Source organism: Muscardinus avellanarius (assembly GCF_963383645.1).
Source record: "Muscardinus avellanarius genome assembly, chromosome: 15".
Lineage (NCBI taxonomy): Eukaryota > Metazoa > Chordata > Mammalia > Rodentia > Gliridae > Muscardinus > Muscardinus avellanarius.
In genome coordinates, this window is record NC_137801.1 from 63,867,219 (window position 1) to 63,885,202 (window position 17,984).

The window sequence follows — 17,984 nt, forward strand, 5'->3', positions numbered from 1 at the left end:
GTTATGGAAGACAGAAATTTAATCTGCATCAATATCGAAAGCTAAGCCTTAGATGAAGGCGAAGTTCTCTGTTCATTGTATCAAATGTCAGGGCTTCAGGGAGTGAGCGCATGCGCACACACGAAGACCAACGCCCAAATCGGGCCTTTGAGGTCTTTAGTTGACCATACACGGCCATTAACTCAACAATGTTGTCTTTCATGCTTGAGGAAAGTAAATTGGCCCTCCCTTCTCAGTTTTTCATCTTTTCCGTGGGAATTGCTCAGGAAACAGTGAAATTCATCACAGTGACCTCCCTTCCAATCCACACACGCCAAGCTCAAAATTCTTAGCAATCTCTAAGAACTTCTGAGGAGGGAAATACAGAAAAGGGGCCTTCCCACTTACGTCCCTAAAACAAGTGCCCCCTAGACCTGCACACGTCGGAGCAGTATAGAAGCTCAGCTACACCTGCTGAGCTTTGGGGCTGGGGGAGGTTATTAAACAGAGCCGGATTCAAAATCTGGTCCCTTGACAATGAACTGCTCAGAACCTCAGGGTGTGGGTAAATGAAGCTAATGTTACCCATGATATTAGGCAACTCTTGCAAACGACCATGAAATCTCAGCAGCATTCAAAAATAAGCACTCTCTACCCATCTGTGGCTAGCTACCTGAAAACTAAACTGAACACCTCTGCTTTGAGCTCTGAGTCCGGCGGACTCCTGTCTGCTCTGCCTGTCTCACTCTGCACCATTTCAATCTCTCTCCCTCTCATTGTCAGCCTCTGTATTTCCTTGGTTTCTTTCTCAATCATGGATACCTATATAAACATCTCCCACCTTGAAAAAAGTCACATAAACAAGGAAAACTGAAAGCCTCCTTTAACCTTGTGTCTTTTCCCCCACTTCCAACTCTACCTGGCTCCCGCTCACTGTACATCTTCACAGAACTTTCTAACTGCATTCATTGTCTCCCCTTCTACCTGCTCTTTTTGTTTTTGTTTTTGAACACAATTTTGAGTTGTAAATTTTACTTTTTGGCCCTTATCTACAAGCACATATTTCATAGTTGCCTTCATAACCTGCATGTCTTCTCTGTGTAATAATATATCATGAATACTTCATCATGCTTCAGTCTTCAGATACTTGATTTATAATGGATGCATAATATGCCATTTTGTTCATGACTCAAAACTTTTAAAATCATTCTCCTAATGTTGAGCATTATTTTACATTTTAATTATAACTATCAGGTTTTGTGTGCATGCATATGTATGTGTAAAATAAATTCAGGATAGTTTATAAATATTAAAGGCAAGTATCATATACGTATATATGGTTTTACTTCAAAGATTCTTATATATGATTTTGGTGTTGTCTTCAATGTTTATGGATTACTCTTTATTCTGTACATTTTTTCAATGTTTTGAGAGGGGTTTTTGTAGACTCTTTTTTAATTTTTTATTAGTGCATTGTAGTCATACATCTTAATGGGGTACAAGATTGTGGAGACATACATGCACACATCACCCAATTGGCCCTTACCCAATTCCCACCCCATTTCCTCTCCCTCCCTCCTTCTCATGTTTGGCTTAGTGATTGACTTTGATATGTTTGTTAATGTACATCATGAACATTAGAGAATTTCCCTCTTCCCCCTCCCATCCTCTCAGTTAGGTTGCCTTATTTGCTTATCTATAGTATCTCTTTATTTGTCTAGAGTTCTTCCTATGACCCATTTTCTCCCTAGCTTTCACATATTATGGAAAGCATTTGATTTCTTATTTTTTATGACTAATATCACTTAGCATAATGTCCTCCAGTTCCATCCATTTCCCAGTAAATGAAGTAATTGTGTTTTTCTTTACAGCTGAGTAAAATTCCATTGTGTACATATCCCACAGTTTTGTAATCCATTCATTTGTTGATGAACATCTTGGCTGGTTTCACAGTTTGTCAATGGTGAGTTGTGCAGCTAGGAACATAGATATGCATGCATTAGTTTGGTAGTTTGGTTTCCTTTCTTTTGGGTAGATACCCAGAAGTGGTATTGCTGGATCATTCCCATTCTTCTGAGGATCCTCTATACTGTTTTCCAAAGTGGTTGAACTAATTTACAATTCCACCAACAATGTATTAGAGTTCCCACTTCTCCACATCCTCTCCAGCATTTGTTGTTGTTTGCATTTTGAATGATTGCCATTCTAGTTGGAGTTAGGTGAAATCTCAGGGTAGTTTTGATTTGCATCTCTCTGATTGCCAATGATGTTGAGCATTTTTTCATGTATTTATTGGCCATTTGAATTTCTTCTTTCGTGAAGTGTCTATTTAGTTCACTTGTCCATTGTTGATTGGATTATTTGTTTTCTTAGTGCTGAGTTTCTTGAGTTCTCTGTATATTCTAGATATTAGTCCTCTATCAGAGGAATCGTTGGCAAAAATCTTCTCCCATTATTTTGGCTCTTGGTTGAGGTTCTTGATTGTTTCCTTTGCTGTACAGAAGCTCTTCAGTTTAATGCAATCCCACACACTGCTCTGTCTTTTAGTTTCTTGTGCCTTTGGGGTCTTGTTGAGAAAGTTTTTATCTGTGCCTATGTGTTGCAGATATAAAAACTTTTTCAATGTTTTGGGAGGTTTTCCCAAATGTTTTTATCTGTATATGTGCTTTTGTCTCCATCTTTTGTAACACAGCATCCCTGTGAATGTATGGCAATTCTGTTTATCTACCTATGTTTTAGAGAGACTGAAAACTTGATCGGAGACTCTGAGCTTGAGACTGATCTTGTCTTCTTTACACTTCACTGCAGAGCGATTGGGTTGTAAGTTTTTAAGAGAAGTTGACGTCATTATCTTCAGGATTTTCTTCTTAGGTTAGCAAATTCCCAATAAAAAAACATTTTAGTCTCCTTTCCAGCTGGATGGTAAAGACCTGATTTCCAGCACTCTGGGAGCTCAGTAAGAAAACAAGAGCCCAAAGTCTGAGCAACATCCCTTCCTCCAGGCCCATAGCCCCCTTATTTTCAGTAAGATACTGGCAGTCTCAGCTATGCCTGGTACGCCCAGTCCAGGAAACCTCCTTTTTATGCTCTTCAGAGAGTAATATTCCAACCTTCTGTTAAGGTAGAGGAAGAATGACTCTCCAGAGGGCATCTAGGACTCTGTTTTTTAGAAACATTTTTACTGGTGCCCTATATCTCTACATCATAGTATGGTTCAGAGTGATGTATTCACACATGCACACATCACTCCGTATATTTCTCCTCCCTCCCTGTACATAATACTGAGATTAGTAGTGATACCTTCATATATGGCCATAACATTATTTAAACTGTTTCCTTCCTCAATCCTTAACAGAATCCCATCCCCATGCCCCTCCCTCCCCACACCTCCTTCCACTCTTCTACTGGTCTCTCTCCTCATTTATGTAAAGTCCCTTTTGTTTCCTATTTTCCCTCTAGTTCCCATGTATGACATTTGACTTTCTGAGACCGGCTGATCTCACTTAGCATAATGGTCTCTACTTCCATCCCCTTTCCTGCAAATTACACGATTTTGTTCTTCTTAATGGCTGAGTAAAATTCCCGTGTGTGGCCAGGCGTGGTGGTGGCACGCTTGTAATCCCAGTACTTGGGAGGGTGAGACAGGAGGATCACAGGTTTTTAGCCAGCTTCAGCTACTTAGTGAGGCCCTCTGCAACTTAGTGAGACCCTATTTCAAAATACAGAATAAAAAATTGGGGCTGGGGGTGTAGCTCTGAGTTAGAATGGCCCTGGGTTTAATACTCATTACTGCAAAAAAAAAAAGTTTTAAAAATTCCATTGTGTGTATATGTCATATTTTCTTTATCCATTTATCTGTTGGTGGACACCAGGTTGGTTCCATAACGTGGCTATAATGAATTCTGTTGCTATAAGCATGAGTACACCTGTATCATTATAGTATTGTGAATTTAGTTCTTTTGGGAAAGTACTGAGGAGTAAGATACACGGGTCATGTAGTGGTTCCATTCCTAGTCTTTTGAGGAACCTCCATACTGATCTCCAAAGTGGTTGTACTAATTTATAATCCCACCCACAGTGGTTAGGAGTTCCTATTTTTCCACATTTTTTAAATTTTTTTATTGGTGCACTGTATTCATACATCATAATGGGATAAAAATAATACTTTTGTAGACATACATGCACACATTGCCCAGTTAGCCCCTATCCGATCCCCACCCCTTTCCCTCCCCATCCCTCCTTCCCATGCTTGGCTTAGTGGTTGACATCTAGTATTATAGCAATTTATCCAATATTAACGTTGATAATCTCACATAACAGTTTCATTTGTCTGATACCAAGCTTTTGATGACTTAAAGATAACATTTCAATATTTCTTTTTGCTTTCTTTCTTACCAGAGAATATTTCTTTTTCTTTTTTAAGGTGAAACTATCATATATTTATTTTTTATTTATTATTCACAAAAAAAATCTATCCGAATATGGAATATGGACTCTAGATACCCAAAACGATCTCGAAAAAGAACAAAGCTAGAAGATGTATATTTTCTGATTTCAAACCATATAAAGCTACAATAATTGAAACAGTGTAGTACTGCTATAAAGGCAGACATATAAATTAGTGGAGTAAAATAAAAAGCCTAGAAATAAATTCTTCCATATATGGTCAAGTTATTTTTGACAAGGTTTCCACGAACATTTGGTGGAGGAAATAATTATCTTTTAACTTAATATTGTTGAAAAATAATAATTACATGAAAAAGAATAAAATTGGACCCTTACCTAACACCATATACAAATATTAACTCAAAATATATAAAAGACCTAAATATAAATCTTAAGACTATAAACTTTTAGAAGAAAATCTGGGTCATAAAACCTCACAACATTGAAATTGGCAGTGATTTCTTGGATATGATTTCAATGGCACAGGCAACAAAAGGGTAAACAAACTCCCTAAAAAATAAAAACATATTGTATATCCAAAGAAAATGTAAACAGAGTTAAAAGTTACTGATAGAATGGGATAAAATATTTCCAAATGCTATATCTGAAGGTATATTAGTATTCCAACTAGAAATCCTAAAAATTAGCAACAATAAAAGCAAACAATACAATTTAGAGATAGGTAAAAGACTAACATAAATAATGAATCTCCACAGATAACCAATCTTAGTTGTCTGTTGGATGGAAAATCTTGTTTCTCTGGTTCTGGTGTGTGTTACCTATTTCTTCTTTGTAGTTAATCTCTTTGAGTATTTTCTCTAGTACTGGTTTTGAAGACATAAATTCCTTCAGTTTCTGTTTGTCGTGGAAGTTTCTTATTTCCCCATCTAATTTGATAGAAAGTTTTGCTGAGTAGGAAATTTTTGGCTGGAAGTTGTTTTCTTTCAGAGTTTGGAATATGTTACTTCAAGCCCTTCTGGCTCTCATGACTTGGTTTGGGAAGTCTGGAGTGATTCTAATTGGTTTGCCTCTGAATGTCACTTGGCCCTTTTTTTTAATTGCCTTTAAGATTCTCTGCTTGGCTTCCACATTGGTCAATTTGACAATTAGGTGGCGTGGGGAACCTCTTCTCCGATCCTGTCTAAATGGAGTTCTATAAGTTTCCTGGACCTGTGTATCGACCTCTTTCTCTATGTTTGGAAAATTTTCTGCTATTATTTCTTTGAAGAGATTGTTGATCCCTTTGGTTTCACCTTCTTTTCCCTCTGTTATTCCAATTATTCTTAGGTTAGCTCTCTTAAAATGGGCCCATATTTCTTCAATGTCAGATTCCTGCTGTTGGATTTTTTTTTCTAAATTAGAAACTATGCGTTCATTTTTTGAATGATCTTCTTCTAAGATCAAGATTCTATTCTCCATGTGGTCTAGTCGGTTGTTTGTACTTTGAATTGAGGCCTTTACTTTATTAATTGCATCCTTTATCTCTTTTTTACTCTCTCTGAATTCTTTTCGAAACACCTCTATTATTTCTACAGTTATTTTCCTGATTTGATCTTCTAGAAATCTCTGAATTTCTGTTTTATCAGGTTCTAATGTTGTGGGTTTGTGGGCATTCATTGCTCCATTGTTATTCCTCTTTCCCATGATTTCAGAAGTTTGTGCCTTCTCTGGGTTCTTCCCTTGGGTCACTACAACTTCACTTAAGGTGCTCTGAATCTCGAGTCTGTGGTATCTCAGTCCCCACTACTCCTTTACTGGGTTGTATCATAGAGTTTCAGACCCAGGGAGTCAATCGAGGATGCTTTAGACCATGGGCGGTGCCAGGTTGGGCGTTCTCCTATGGTGTGATATCTCTGCCACCGCCCGTCCCCCACTGGGTCAAGTCCCTGGGAGTACAGTACTGGGATTTCTCCTCCAGGGCCTGCAATTTGACTCACTGTTGTTGAGTATGCAGATGGAGCTGTAGTGGACTCCGTGAATTCGCTGCTGCTGCCGCTGGTGGCAATATGGTGCTGCTGCCATGCCCTCGGCTGTGAGGCTGGCATATTTCTTCTCTGGTTTTGAGCTCCGCTCTGAGTCCCTGCAGCGTGTGCTGAGCCCAGCCTCTGGGAGCTTTAGATGCTCCCTGTGCCGAAAAATCTGCTGAATTCCTCCCGGCTGATCCGCAGCGGTTCCCCTCGGCTCGCTGTCCACCGCTCCTCTCTGGAGCCTGGTGGGCTGTTGAGTGCGTTGGTCTGGTGCTGTCCGGTGAGATCACCGCTGCCGCCGGCAGTAAGGCACTGCTGCTGCGTCCTCAGCCGTGAGACCGGCGTATCTCCTCTGTGGCTCTGAGCTCCGTTCTGAATCCCCCTCCTCTCTGGTGCCTGGTGCTGCAAGCATTTTTCCACATTCTTGACAGGATTTATTATTGTTTGTATTCTTGATGGTTGTCACTCTAACTGTAGCTCTTAGATGGACACCTAAGCCAATGGAGCAGAATAAGAAGATGCAGAGATAAATCCTCACACTTACAGCCAGTCAATTTTTTACAAAGTTGCCAAAATATATATGCTGAGGAACAGACTTTTCAACAAATGTTGTTGGGAAAACTGGCTGAAGAATGAAATTATACCCCTATTTTTCACTCCACAGAAAAGACAACTTAAGATGTATTAAAGACCTAGAAATTAGATGAGAAACTTTGCAATTACAAGAAAAAAACATAGGACCAACTCTCTGACATATAGATACTGGTGAAGACTTCCTCAATAACAGCCCCCCAAAACTCATGAAATAAAAGCATGAATCAAAAAATGTAATGGAAAATTAAAATGCTGCACAGCAAAGAAGACAATCTAGAGGCTAAAGAGATAGCCTACAGAATGGAAGAAAATCCTTGCTAGCTACTCCTCCTATAAAGGACTAGTATCTAGGATACATAAAGAACTCAAAATACTTAATACTTAAAAATAACTCAATCAAAATATGGGCTATTGAACTGAAAAGAAGAAGTACAGATGGCAAACAAATCTATGAAAAAATGTCCAAGGTCATTGGTAATCAGGGAAATGCAAGTCAAATCTCATTCCTTTTTGTTTGTTTGTTTGTTTTTCGGGCAGGTAGTTTTTTTTAATTTTTTATTGAACATAAATGGTATACATTTAAACTATACTTAATGCCCTCTCCCCCCTCCCGCCCTTCCCGCCCCTGTTTTCCCTTCCCTCCTCCCAGCAATAAAACAATGATTGTCCCGGGTAACCATGCCATATTCATAATTTTACATATATTCAGATGTGGACCCTCATTAATCAAGTTCAGCCTTCCTCCTCCTCTATCTTTCCATTCAAGCTTTGCTGGTATTTCCCCTCCATTATCTGGAGTACCACTGATATCCTCTGGATTCCCTAGTTTGGGCATATTAGCGGAAATCTCATTGCTTTTAAGCAGCTCTCCGATCTCCTTTCTCACGCTAGCCCCATGCTAACCCTTCATGCCAGAGAGTCTGCAGCACAGATTAGGATGTGTGTATCATGGCTTTTCCCACTACCTGCCCAGATGCAGCTTTCCAGCTTTTAGATTTTTAGAGGTTGTTCTCTTTTCCTCCCTTTCCTGTTATCCAGGGTTTTATTTCTACTTTCCATACTTTGGCTTTAGTGAGACTCTGGGAGGTTCTATTAGATAGGTTCTATCTACCATTCTTACCTGAGGCTGCCTACACCTTTCCTGCCCACCACAGTATGGATTCTCCTCCCACATTTCCACCAAGCTCCTTTCATGAAGATCACCAAAGAACTCCTAGCTGCTAAATCTAATGAACAGCTTTTAGTTCTTATTCATCTCTCTACCCAAATTAGTATCTGTGACTATTCCTTCTCTAAATGCTTTATATCTGCCTCTCTTTCACTCTCCCTCCCCCTCTTTACTTTGAGACATGGTCTTGTTAGGTTGCCTAGGCTGGCACACACCAGTACCTCAAGCATCTGGAATGACAGGGTACCACCATGTGCCCAGCTTATTTTCCCTTTTGGTTCCTCTTCCTCTGTCAAATGCTGAGCTACAGTCTGGGCCCTCATTTCTTATCCCTGTCTTCCTTTAGCCCAAGGTGCTATTTAGACACATGTCCATAGATTCATCTCATATGATCATGACCTCCAAAGCTCTTCAGCCTAGGTATTGTTTCTGAATATAACATTCATATGTGTCCTCTGATTATGATTTTTCAATTAAATATAAATCAGAAACATCAATTAAGAGTAAGAGATAAAATGATAGAAATTTTAAAGAAAAAATATAAAAAGTCATCACAGAGTGGGAGAAAGTCACCCAACTAAAGATTCATAGAGTACTAATGTAGCATACAAAAAATACATAGATAGAAAGGAGACAGACAAAAACAGAAAGGAAAAGCAAAATATAATTTTAATATAAGAATCTAGTGCTAAAGTGCCTCAACCTTTGCTCCCAAAACCAGTTTTCTTTCCCAAGCTTGTCTTTAGGAAATTCCTGGGAAATCTATAGATTCTACAGTTAACTAAGAAGAAACTATAATTGCCCTGTATGTTGTTACCAAGACAAATACAATATCTTGAAAAATATATAATCTAGGACACTCTCCAGCTTATCTGTTAATCAGATAATAAAGACCTCAATCAACCTGGAGGCCCTACACATGACCAGATCACCAGAAACTGCCTTGGGACTACCAGACTGAGAGCATCCTCACCTCTTCTAGCCCAACCCTCAAAGAAGTGCCCTGTAAGAAGAGAGCCCTGCACTCCCCAAACCTCTCTATCACTCTTAAGATGACCCACATTCTCTCTCAAATGTGTATTTCCTACTTTCCTAAATAAGTCTATATGTGTCTGACTGGCATGGTTGGAATACATTTCTGTCACATTAGCCAAGGACCCTGCCGATCCTGATTGAGTTCCTGGGTTGAGGAGTGGATCTATCACCCCTAATAGTACTAGGGTTTATATCTTTAATTCTAGCAGCAATAAAGACTAGGGCATGTCTTGATTCTGTGTTGGAAGAACATAATTTATGTGGAACTATCAACATGTGAAAAAACATTCTAAAAACTTCCTATTGTATGTATAGAATACTCTATACATATAGAGCATTGCTATTTGCTGGATTTAGATGCTTTTCTTGCCTTATTTTTCTCTTTCCCACAGTTCCTGAAATAAGCGAATCCTTAAGAACCATGTTTTAAGCAGATTCCATTACTTTGGAAATTTGTAATAAATGTTCTCCATATTTCTGTTTTATTGTTTTCTGTCTAGAGAACACATTATAGAACCTCTTTATCTGCCACCCAAGGCTTTCCCTCTGCCTCTGAGCAAATGTGGTCTCTAGAGGAAAGCTGTCTGAGTATGGGTCCTTAGTTCTTCTTTCTTGGCTCTTAGATCTGTAATAATTCCATAGGTATTCCCTCCCTTTTAACCTGAGATGACAAACCCTTTTACATTAGTGATATCTCATTTCCTCACTGATATTTTTGCCACAGGAAGGACAAATGCTTTTATATGTGATGTTCCAGGATGAGCCTATGTAGACAACCATCTTAAGCACACGCTTAGCTCAGCCTGAAAATATGCCCCTGTTCTGACTGTTCCCCGGCAGCTACTGAAGGAGTCATTGCTCAGAAGTACACTTGCCAGATAAATGCACATCTTGTCACTAGCTCCAGCTCTTCCCCCAATCCTTTCTGTGCCCTGATGTGTCCCAATGGGTTAGAAGCATGAACTTGGGTCCTGGGAATCCCTTATGCCCAGGCTGGAGGCTGTTCAAGCAATACAGGTCTTGGTCTCATTGTCCTAGGCTCCTTCATGACTGCTCTTGGATCTTCTTAGTGAAGGGGTGTTTTATTACTAGTAGGAAGAGACATGTGTCATGTCTTAATTCATTTTCCTCCTAGGACAAATCATGCTGGTTATCTATGGTCCACCAAGGTACCACCGAGGATTCTATTGTGTCAGACCTACTTCTCTTGAAATTGCCATAGTGGGGCAAAAGGGACATGTTGTATGTCCTCTCAAAGGTAGGCTAACCATAGTTTGTACCAATATCTGATCTGATTATGCATTTCCAACTCCCAACTAACCTCTGCTAAGGTCCAAGTTATATTCATTTGTGTGTTTTCAGTGTAAGTACAGGGACTGCCATATAGTAGATATCTGAAGATTATTTTTAATAAATTGATGAGATACTGAGGAGAAATGGTATGCTATTCCCTGTGGATTCATATTTCTTAAAAAGCAATTGCAGATCCAGGCACAGTGGTGCACACACGTAAACTTGTGGGGTACTTGGGAAGCTGAGACAGGAGAATTACAACTTCAAGGCAAGCCTGGGGAATTTTGCAAGATACTGGCTGCAAATAGATGTAAATGTATAAGCTAAAAGGGTTGGGCATAAAGCTTAATGGTAGAATGCCCCTGGGTTTAATTCCCAGTACCACACCAAAAACAATCACAGAAAGAAACATCACTGACCATTACAATGTACTCAGACATTTCATTATAGTTTATCTATCTAGCATTCTTGGCTAATAGAAACAGCATTGCTGCCAATTGATGATTGACAGTCTCAGCTGGTGTTTTCTATTTGTTTTGTGCCTGCATCCTAGGAAACCACCAACTCCCAGTAGTTCCTAAATGAGCCGAAACTTCATCCTTCTCTTGTTTTCAAAGTTGATAATATGAATATTCATTTACAGAAACAGTTTGGGTTCACTGGTAGTAGAACAATCAAAGGCACTACAAGTGGTTCTTCTAAATTTGTCCTTACCCCTAGGATAAATTTAAGGACAGTTTCCCAGACTCTCCCAATAGCAATAAAAACTGGCCACACAACTTGACCTATATTATCTCATTAAACTGCCCAGCAATACAATGAGTTGGGGATATTCTTAACCTCTGTGTTGCAGATGAGAAGCTGTGATGTAGACAGATCAAGTCATGTTCACAGTCAGCCAACTAGTACTGGCAGAACTGTGCTTTGCCCAAAATAGCCTAATGTGAGATTATTCAATTAATTAATGTGCTGTCCTGCCTAGTGCTCAAATAATCATATGAACTACCATTAATTCTATATATTCAGGTGGATCTCATTATAGAAGAAAAAGGTCAGAGGCAAGGAAGGGAAAAGATCTTGGCTGCTGTAAGACTTCATCTGTGTCTCTTAAACCTATGCAACCGTTTCAAATAGTCTACAGATAATTGTACCTTAAAAAGTCTCCATCAATCATTCCACAGTGAGTAAGCCTCTTTGCTCCACCCTCCCAGTACCCCCGCCACGCACCTGTGCTCACACGCTCTGAGGACCACTAGTCCCTCAGGCTTGTGACTTGGATGGCGACCATGAGAAAAAGGATCAAAGAGGTCATGGACTTGAGGAGTCTGGACAGGTTTTTTTTTCCTGGTATTATCTGGTTGTAAATTGATCTAGAGTCTCTTAGTAAGACCCTACTCTTAAATATGCCAGCATTAGCAGACCTGGCAGAACTAGGCTGAATGGTCTTGGGTTTAGCTTTGTGCTGGCTTTGACTTGTCAAATAAAGCCTTCCCCTGGTCTTTTATCATCTCTGGGCTTGTCAGGACCCTGGATTTTATGGTCCATTTCAATCTTTACCTGAGTTTTGAGTTGGATCAGCCTTGTCTCTGCTCTAGACGAAATGAACTGCAAAACCGTGGGTCCCTTTAAGGATCTGAAATGGACTTTTTAGGATGTGCTATATAAATCATGGATTATTCTCTTGACTGGTCCTCAAAAGAATGTATTCTTCAGAAGGCTTGGCTGTGGATTAGGGTGCCCTGGGATGGTGTGTGGCCTTAGCTGAGATGGGTTATGAACCAAATTAAACAGGCTCTGTCTCTGGGCTGGTATTGACTGATATATGAAATTAGCTCATTTTTTTAGGGCTCTGGATTAGTCAGAGTTGGGTCAGGGCCCATATTGAATGGGTTTTATCTCTGCATTGGAATGATTGTCAACAGGGCTTTGGGGCTGGGGCTTTTGATTGCCCTTAACTGAATCTAGGGATATAAGGGACTGAATTTTTCTTAAATTAGAATTGGCTGAGCTTTGGGTGGAGTATTAATGGTACACTGTGTTCAACAAGACTTTGGCTTCTCTGGGCTGAAGCTATGGATGGACTGGCCTGGGATATCACCAAGGCATCTTTCCCTGGACTGTGGTTATGCATCTGGGCTTAACTATATTATTAGTATCTTTGTTTTTTTGTTTTGAGGTTTTTTTCTATCACCAAAAGTCATCACTCAGCTGACTGAGATTCTTTAGAAACTTTGTCATTCCAGATAATAAACTGTTTCTGGGAATATCCTTTGACTTTTTACAGATGGTGGTCCCTGGGACTAGTGAAACCTCCCAGAACCTACAAACAGTGAACCTTCTTGATTGACACAAAATTTAATGGACAGTATCAGAATTGCTCATATTGTGGCAATTATGTCCAAGAAAAAAACTTCTCACACTTACTGAGATAGTTTTTTTACTATGGAGTCTTTTCCAGAACCTTCACCAAGAATCCAGACAAATGGCACTTAGATGGACTAAATCTTTGGCGTGATCAGTCTAGCAAGACAAGCTCTGCAGTCTTTCCAAAGGCAAGGACATGACATTGCTGACATCCTTAGTATCTTGGGATTCTGGCAATGAAAGCATTGAACATTCACCGGTTACCCTTTCACCCCCCTTTCTCCTTGAAAGAGTTTTCCCCTTGCTAACAACCCAGTGCAGCCCAGCATCGCTCACACTTCTCCCCCGTAGTGCTATTCTGTGTCTAAGTGACACTCATATCTTTCAATGGGGTTTCCTCCAGGCTTAGCCTCCTGACTTCCTCAGCACCTGGCACTGTTGACCACTTCTTTCCCCGTGAAATTCTTTCTTCCTTTGCTTTCCCATGCATATTGATTTTTCTCCTGTACTTCTTCAACCCCAGAAGTATCTGTCCAGAGCCTAGACATTACCATGTACATTGTTCTTCCACTAACTTCATTTGAAGGGCATAGGAATGCCTTCCAAACTGCACAGATCCACTTCTCTAGACCTTGGGAAGGCCTACCAATCTCTTTCAGCATGCTGGGATTTTTGGAAGGAATTGGGAACCAGTGATACTCCCAGTGCTATCAGAATATTGAGCACTGATCTTAAGAGGAGGTCATATTTGGACAAGGACTCTTGATATGTGGATGTCTCTGAACTCTGAAATTAACCTGGGAAATGCTACCGGGAGCCCACTAGAGACTTTTCCAACAAACTCACCTCTTCCATTTCCATACATGTGTATGGACAGTTTGAGGCTGTCACATCCCAATGACCAAAGGCAAAAAGTTGTTGCCAGTGTGGGAGACCTGATAATGTTACCTTCTCTACTGGGCTGCTGTGTGGGGGATCAAACGAGGGTTTCCATTTATCATTGTTAAAGACTATGGGCATTTTGTCTATTTCAGTCTTTCCAGAGAATAACTATATTTCTGGAACTCAGCATCAAATTCACTTCATGGGAATATCTGGGGGCACTTCCTTATGGTGAGCAAGGCTGGCATAAACTCTTCTAAATACAAGAGGCAGCCTGGAATGGGTTTCTCTGAGGTAGAAAGAGAAAATAATAGAGCCATTTTAAGTTCTAGAGATGGTCAGCCTGTACCAATAGACTTCTTTCTAGACTCTTGGAGGACAGAATCAGCTAATATACTCAAATACACAAATCACTCCAACTATCTCTCTGCCCTCTAAAGGACCATACCTTGTCCTCCTGGGACACTGCTTCTTCCCTTCCCTATAAATTCACTCTATATGGAATATCCTCCCTCTTTGGAATTTGTGCCTGCCCTGTCCCTGATAATGGTGTGTCTAACTTTGAAAAGCTTTGTCAGGGATACCTCCTGCTTCCCTCCCAGGATGACATCATCTTTTTGTCCTTCTTCTCCTTCCCATTCTCTTTCTCCTTCTTCTTTTTTGTGGCACTAAGAATTGAACATAGGGGCCTTCTGCCTCTAAGCTACACCCCAACCCCCTAACAAATTTTTTATTTTTAAACAGGGTCTTCTAGATTGATGAGAGCATCACTACTTGCTGAAACTGTCCCTGAGCCTGTTATCCTATCTCAGCTTCCAAGTTACTGGGATTCCAAGTCTGTACTCTACGCCTGGCTCCAGGCTAAATTCTTGTGTTATTTTTCTTATGAAACTCTCAAGATGTTCCTCTATCACTCAGACCTTAACTTAAGAGGGCCCTGGAGGAACGAGGAGGAGAGAGGACATGCTTAATGCCTTCCCAATGCCTCCTGCCTCTCACATTCAAGCTGTTTCCTATTCCCTGCCAATTCCATAAATTTTCTTTCTTTTCTGTCTTTCCTTTTCTCTTTCTTTCTTTCTTTCTTTCTTTCTTTCTTTTTTTCTTTCTTTCTTTCTTCTTTCCTTCTTGTAATACTGGGGATGGAACCCAGGGACATTCTACTTTCAAGCTATGCCCCAGCCCTATGTTTTATTCGATATTTTGAAACAGGGCCTCACTGAGTTGCAGAGGGCCTCACTAAGTAGCTGAGGCTGGCTAAAAACCTGGATCCTCCTGTCTCAGCCTCCCAAATGCTGGGCTTACAAGTTTGTGCCACCACACCTAGCTCACAAACATTCTTTCCACCCCAGTGTACTATTTCATATTCCTTTTCTTTCCTGACCAGTCCCCCCTTGGTCCTCCATTCTTTATTAGCCCAGTTGATTTTTAAAGATGGTCCTTCCTTCTTTCTCATCATCTGGTTGCAGTGGAGTTTCCATCTTTTGAGAGGAATATTATAGAGAGAGAAGACTTAGACAGGTTGGAGGGTTTTTTTGTTTGTTTGTTTGTTTTTCAGTACCAGGGATTGAATCCAGGGGCATTTTATCTCTGAACTATACCCCAGCCCTATTTTACATTTTATTTTGAAACAGGGCCTCACTAAATTGTTGAGGCTGGCCAGGAACCTGCGATCTGCCTCTCTCAGCCTCCCAAGTACTGGGATTATATGCATGAGCTACTACACCTGGCTATTGGAGCATTTTTTTTTATCTCCCCAATCTTTTTTTTCCTGAGTGCAGTGACTATCAAAATAGAGACATCAATAGGTGTTATCTGAAAAGAGTAGTTGCATAGTCAAGACATTAGGAAAGTGCTTTTGTTTTTTTTCCTACAGAAATTCTTGAGGCTTTAGTATAATAGGCATTTATTAACTATTAGTTAACTATTATTTAGTAACAAATTGCCGTCAAAAGTAGGGGCTTAAAACAAATCATCCCATCATTTCTTTTTTTTTTTTAACCTGGGAAACATGTTCACAATATATTGTTAAGTGAAAAAAGCAGGTTTACAAAACAGTATGCACAATATGAGCCCATTTTTATAAAAATATACATATTTAGCAAAGTAAAAGGACAAATTATATTTATCAAAATATTAACATTGGTTATTTCAACACAGTAAGATGATTGTTGGTTCTGCTTTACTCCTCCTCTCCCTTTTTTTCCTATTTGAATTTTCTATAATAAGGATTATTTTTTAAACAGGGGTAGGAGGTGAGGGACTTACTAACCTCAGGTGCCCACCTGTAATTCCAAAGGCTCCTTCTGGCTAAATGAATGTTTCTGCTCAGGCTGTATCTGGGAAGCTGCTTTTACCCCATACATCTGAGTGACCTGCAGATATGACACCCACTCAAGCTTTCTTCTAGGCATACTGTACAACAGCCATTTTTGCTACTAAAATTTAAAAATCCCTCAGGTTAATAATCACCAAAAAGAACAGATGAAAAAATACAAATCCTGACTTTAAAAAAGAAGAACCCAAGTACATACTACTAAATTATACAAAGTTACATTATCTAAGTGCAGTTTATTGCAAAGATCAAGACGGCACACTAGAAGGTGGTGGCTTCTACTTCACGGCGGTCAGAGCACGCACTCGCACTCTCTTCTCCATTTCTGCTCACTCATTCGTGCAAAAGGTCTATTCACACAATGATGGCCAATGTTTCTTAGTTCCCAAAGCATAATAGGAAACCTGACATTTCAATTAAAAAGGTAAAACAAGGATATTTACCATCAAACTATAAAACTCTTCTGGAAGAGGATACTGTAATACTTGAAGATATGCTTTGAATAAATCAAATACCAAACAAAAGGGGCACCATTTCAGTAGTGCTAGAACTAGGTTGAACTGAAATGAATTTACAATACTCGTAATAATGTAAATCGAAACAAATCTAGTGTAAACAAAGCTCCAGTAACTAAAACTATGTTAACAGGCACAGTGAACAGTGTAAACACTGTTAATGGGCACCGAGTTTAACAGGGTAGACAATATTTGCTTCTGCATTCACAATTATTCAATTACATTTTTTTTAAATGGTGCTGCTTAAGCTATGGATGTTTTTTAAAAAAAAATTCAATAAATACAGCAAATGCTAAAAAATCTAGCTAGGTTATCATGCAAGGTATTATATAAGCCAAGACAAACTCAAATCTATAATAAAGGCAACTTGCATTCAAAATGAACCTCTACCCTTATATTTTATTAAAAGGGCAAACATCATGAATTAACCCAGCTGCTTACTTGAATTATAAAAGTAACATGATTCAATATGAAAATAAGAAACTGTCTACAAATCTCTGACAGTAATAAATTGCAATATACAATGCATACAGGCGTCATACAGAGCAACAAACTCTTGTACAAAACAAAAATATTTTAATACCTTTAAAATCCAAATTTTTCTTTAAAATCATTCATGAAAAAGATTCTCAAGTCAGAATTAACACCTCAATTAGTCAAGCATCCGGAAGCTACATGACAGCTACTTAATATACAGAGAGACATCTTTTCACCAAGCTTCTTTCAGATGTCTCTGTTCCCGAGTCATACACTCTTGCTTCTCCATGCTCCCATTCCATCATTTCTTCACATCATGAAAACTGAATTTGTTGGACACCAGAAATCTGTTGATAGGATGTTGTGTAAACCATAACATTTTGTTGTTGACCATCTGCAGTTATTAAGCCAGCTGGTAACTGGTTAGTGAACGCCTCCTCGGTCAGCTCTTCACTTAGTCCGTCTGCAGCTGTGACTGCTCCACCAATTCCCTTCTCTCCTTTCATAGCCTCTCTGAATTTCTGAAGGTATAACTTCAGAGGTTCTACGTAGCTGTCGAAGCCCAAGGTAGACATGGCGAAGAGAATGTCCTCCCCATTGACTGTCTTTTGCTTCTCTTGATGGCATCTTTCACTCGCCTCTGACGTTATAAAGCTTATGAACTCGCTCACACATTCTTGAACACATTCTTTGGCATCTTTTGCAATCTTTCCGGTCTGAGGTATGGCATTTTTCATTATCCTAGCCACATTTGCAATTGGAAGATATATATCTTGTTCTCTGAAACTTTCTTTTGAACCATTTGTGTCTTCATGATCATTCATGCTATCCTCGGTATCATCGTGAGGCTGTATAACGTAATGACTTCCTCCAATATAATCTGCAGAAATTCCTAGCTGAGAAGCATCTGTTGTGGAACTGTCACCATCCAT

At 39.6% G+C, this 17,984-nt stretch overlaps 2 protein-coding genes across 2 annotated transcripts in view; both read right to left on the bottom strand.

The window, feature by feature from the left end:
* LOC308273999 (gastrokine-1-like) overlaps positions 1-17,341 on the bottom strand; it is a gene marked incomplete at both ends in the record, with an annotated part of 38,610 nt that extends 21,269 nt beyond the window's left edge. The window contains 2 exons of the mRNA XM_080711385.1: positions 16,011-16,140; positions 17,289-17,341. Coding sequence (XP_080567511.1) covers positions 16,011-16,140; positions 17,289-17,341 — 183 coding nt within the window. The remainder of the gene's footprint in view (positions 1-16,010; positions 16,141-17,288) is intronic.
* On the bottom strand, positions 17,239-17,984 carry LOC308273755 (nuclear transcription factor Y subunit beta-like; the record flags this gene model as incomplete). The annotated part of the gene is made up of 1 exon (XM_080711077.1): positions 17,239-17,984. The coding sequence occupies one exon, from the start codon at positions 17,982-17,984 to the stop codon at positions 17,367-17,369; it is 618 nt and encodes a 205-aa protein (XP_080567203.1). The 3' UTR covers positions 17,239-17,366.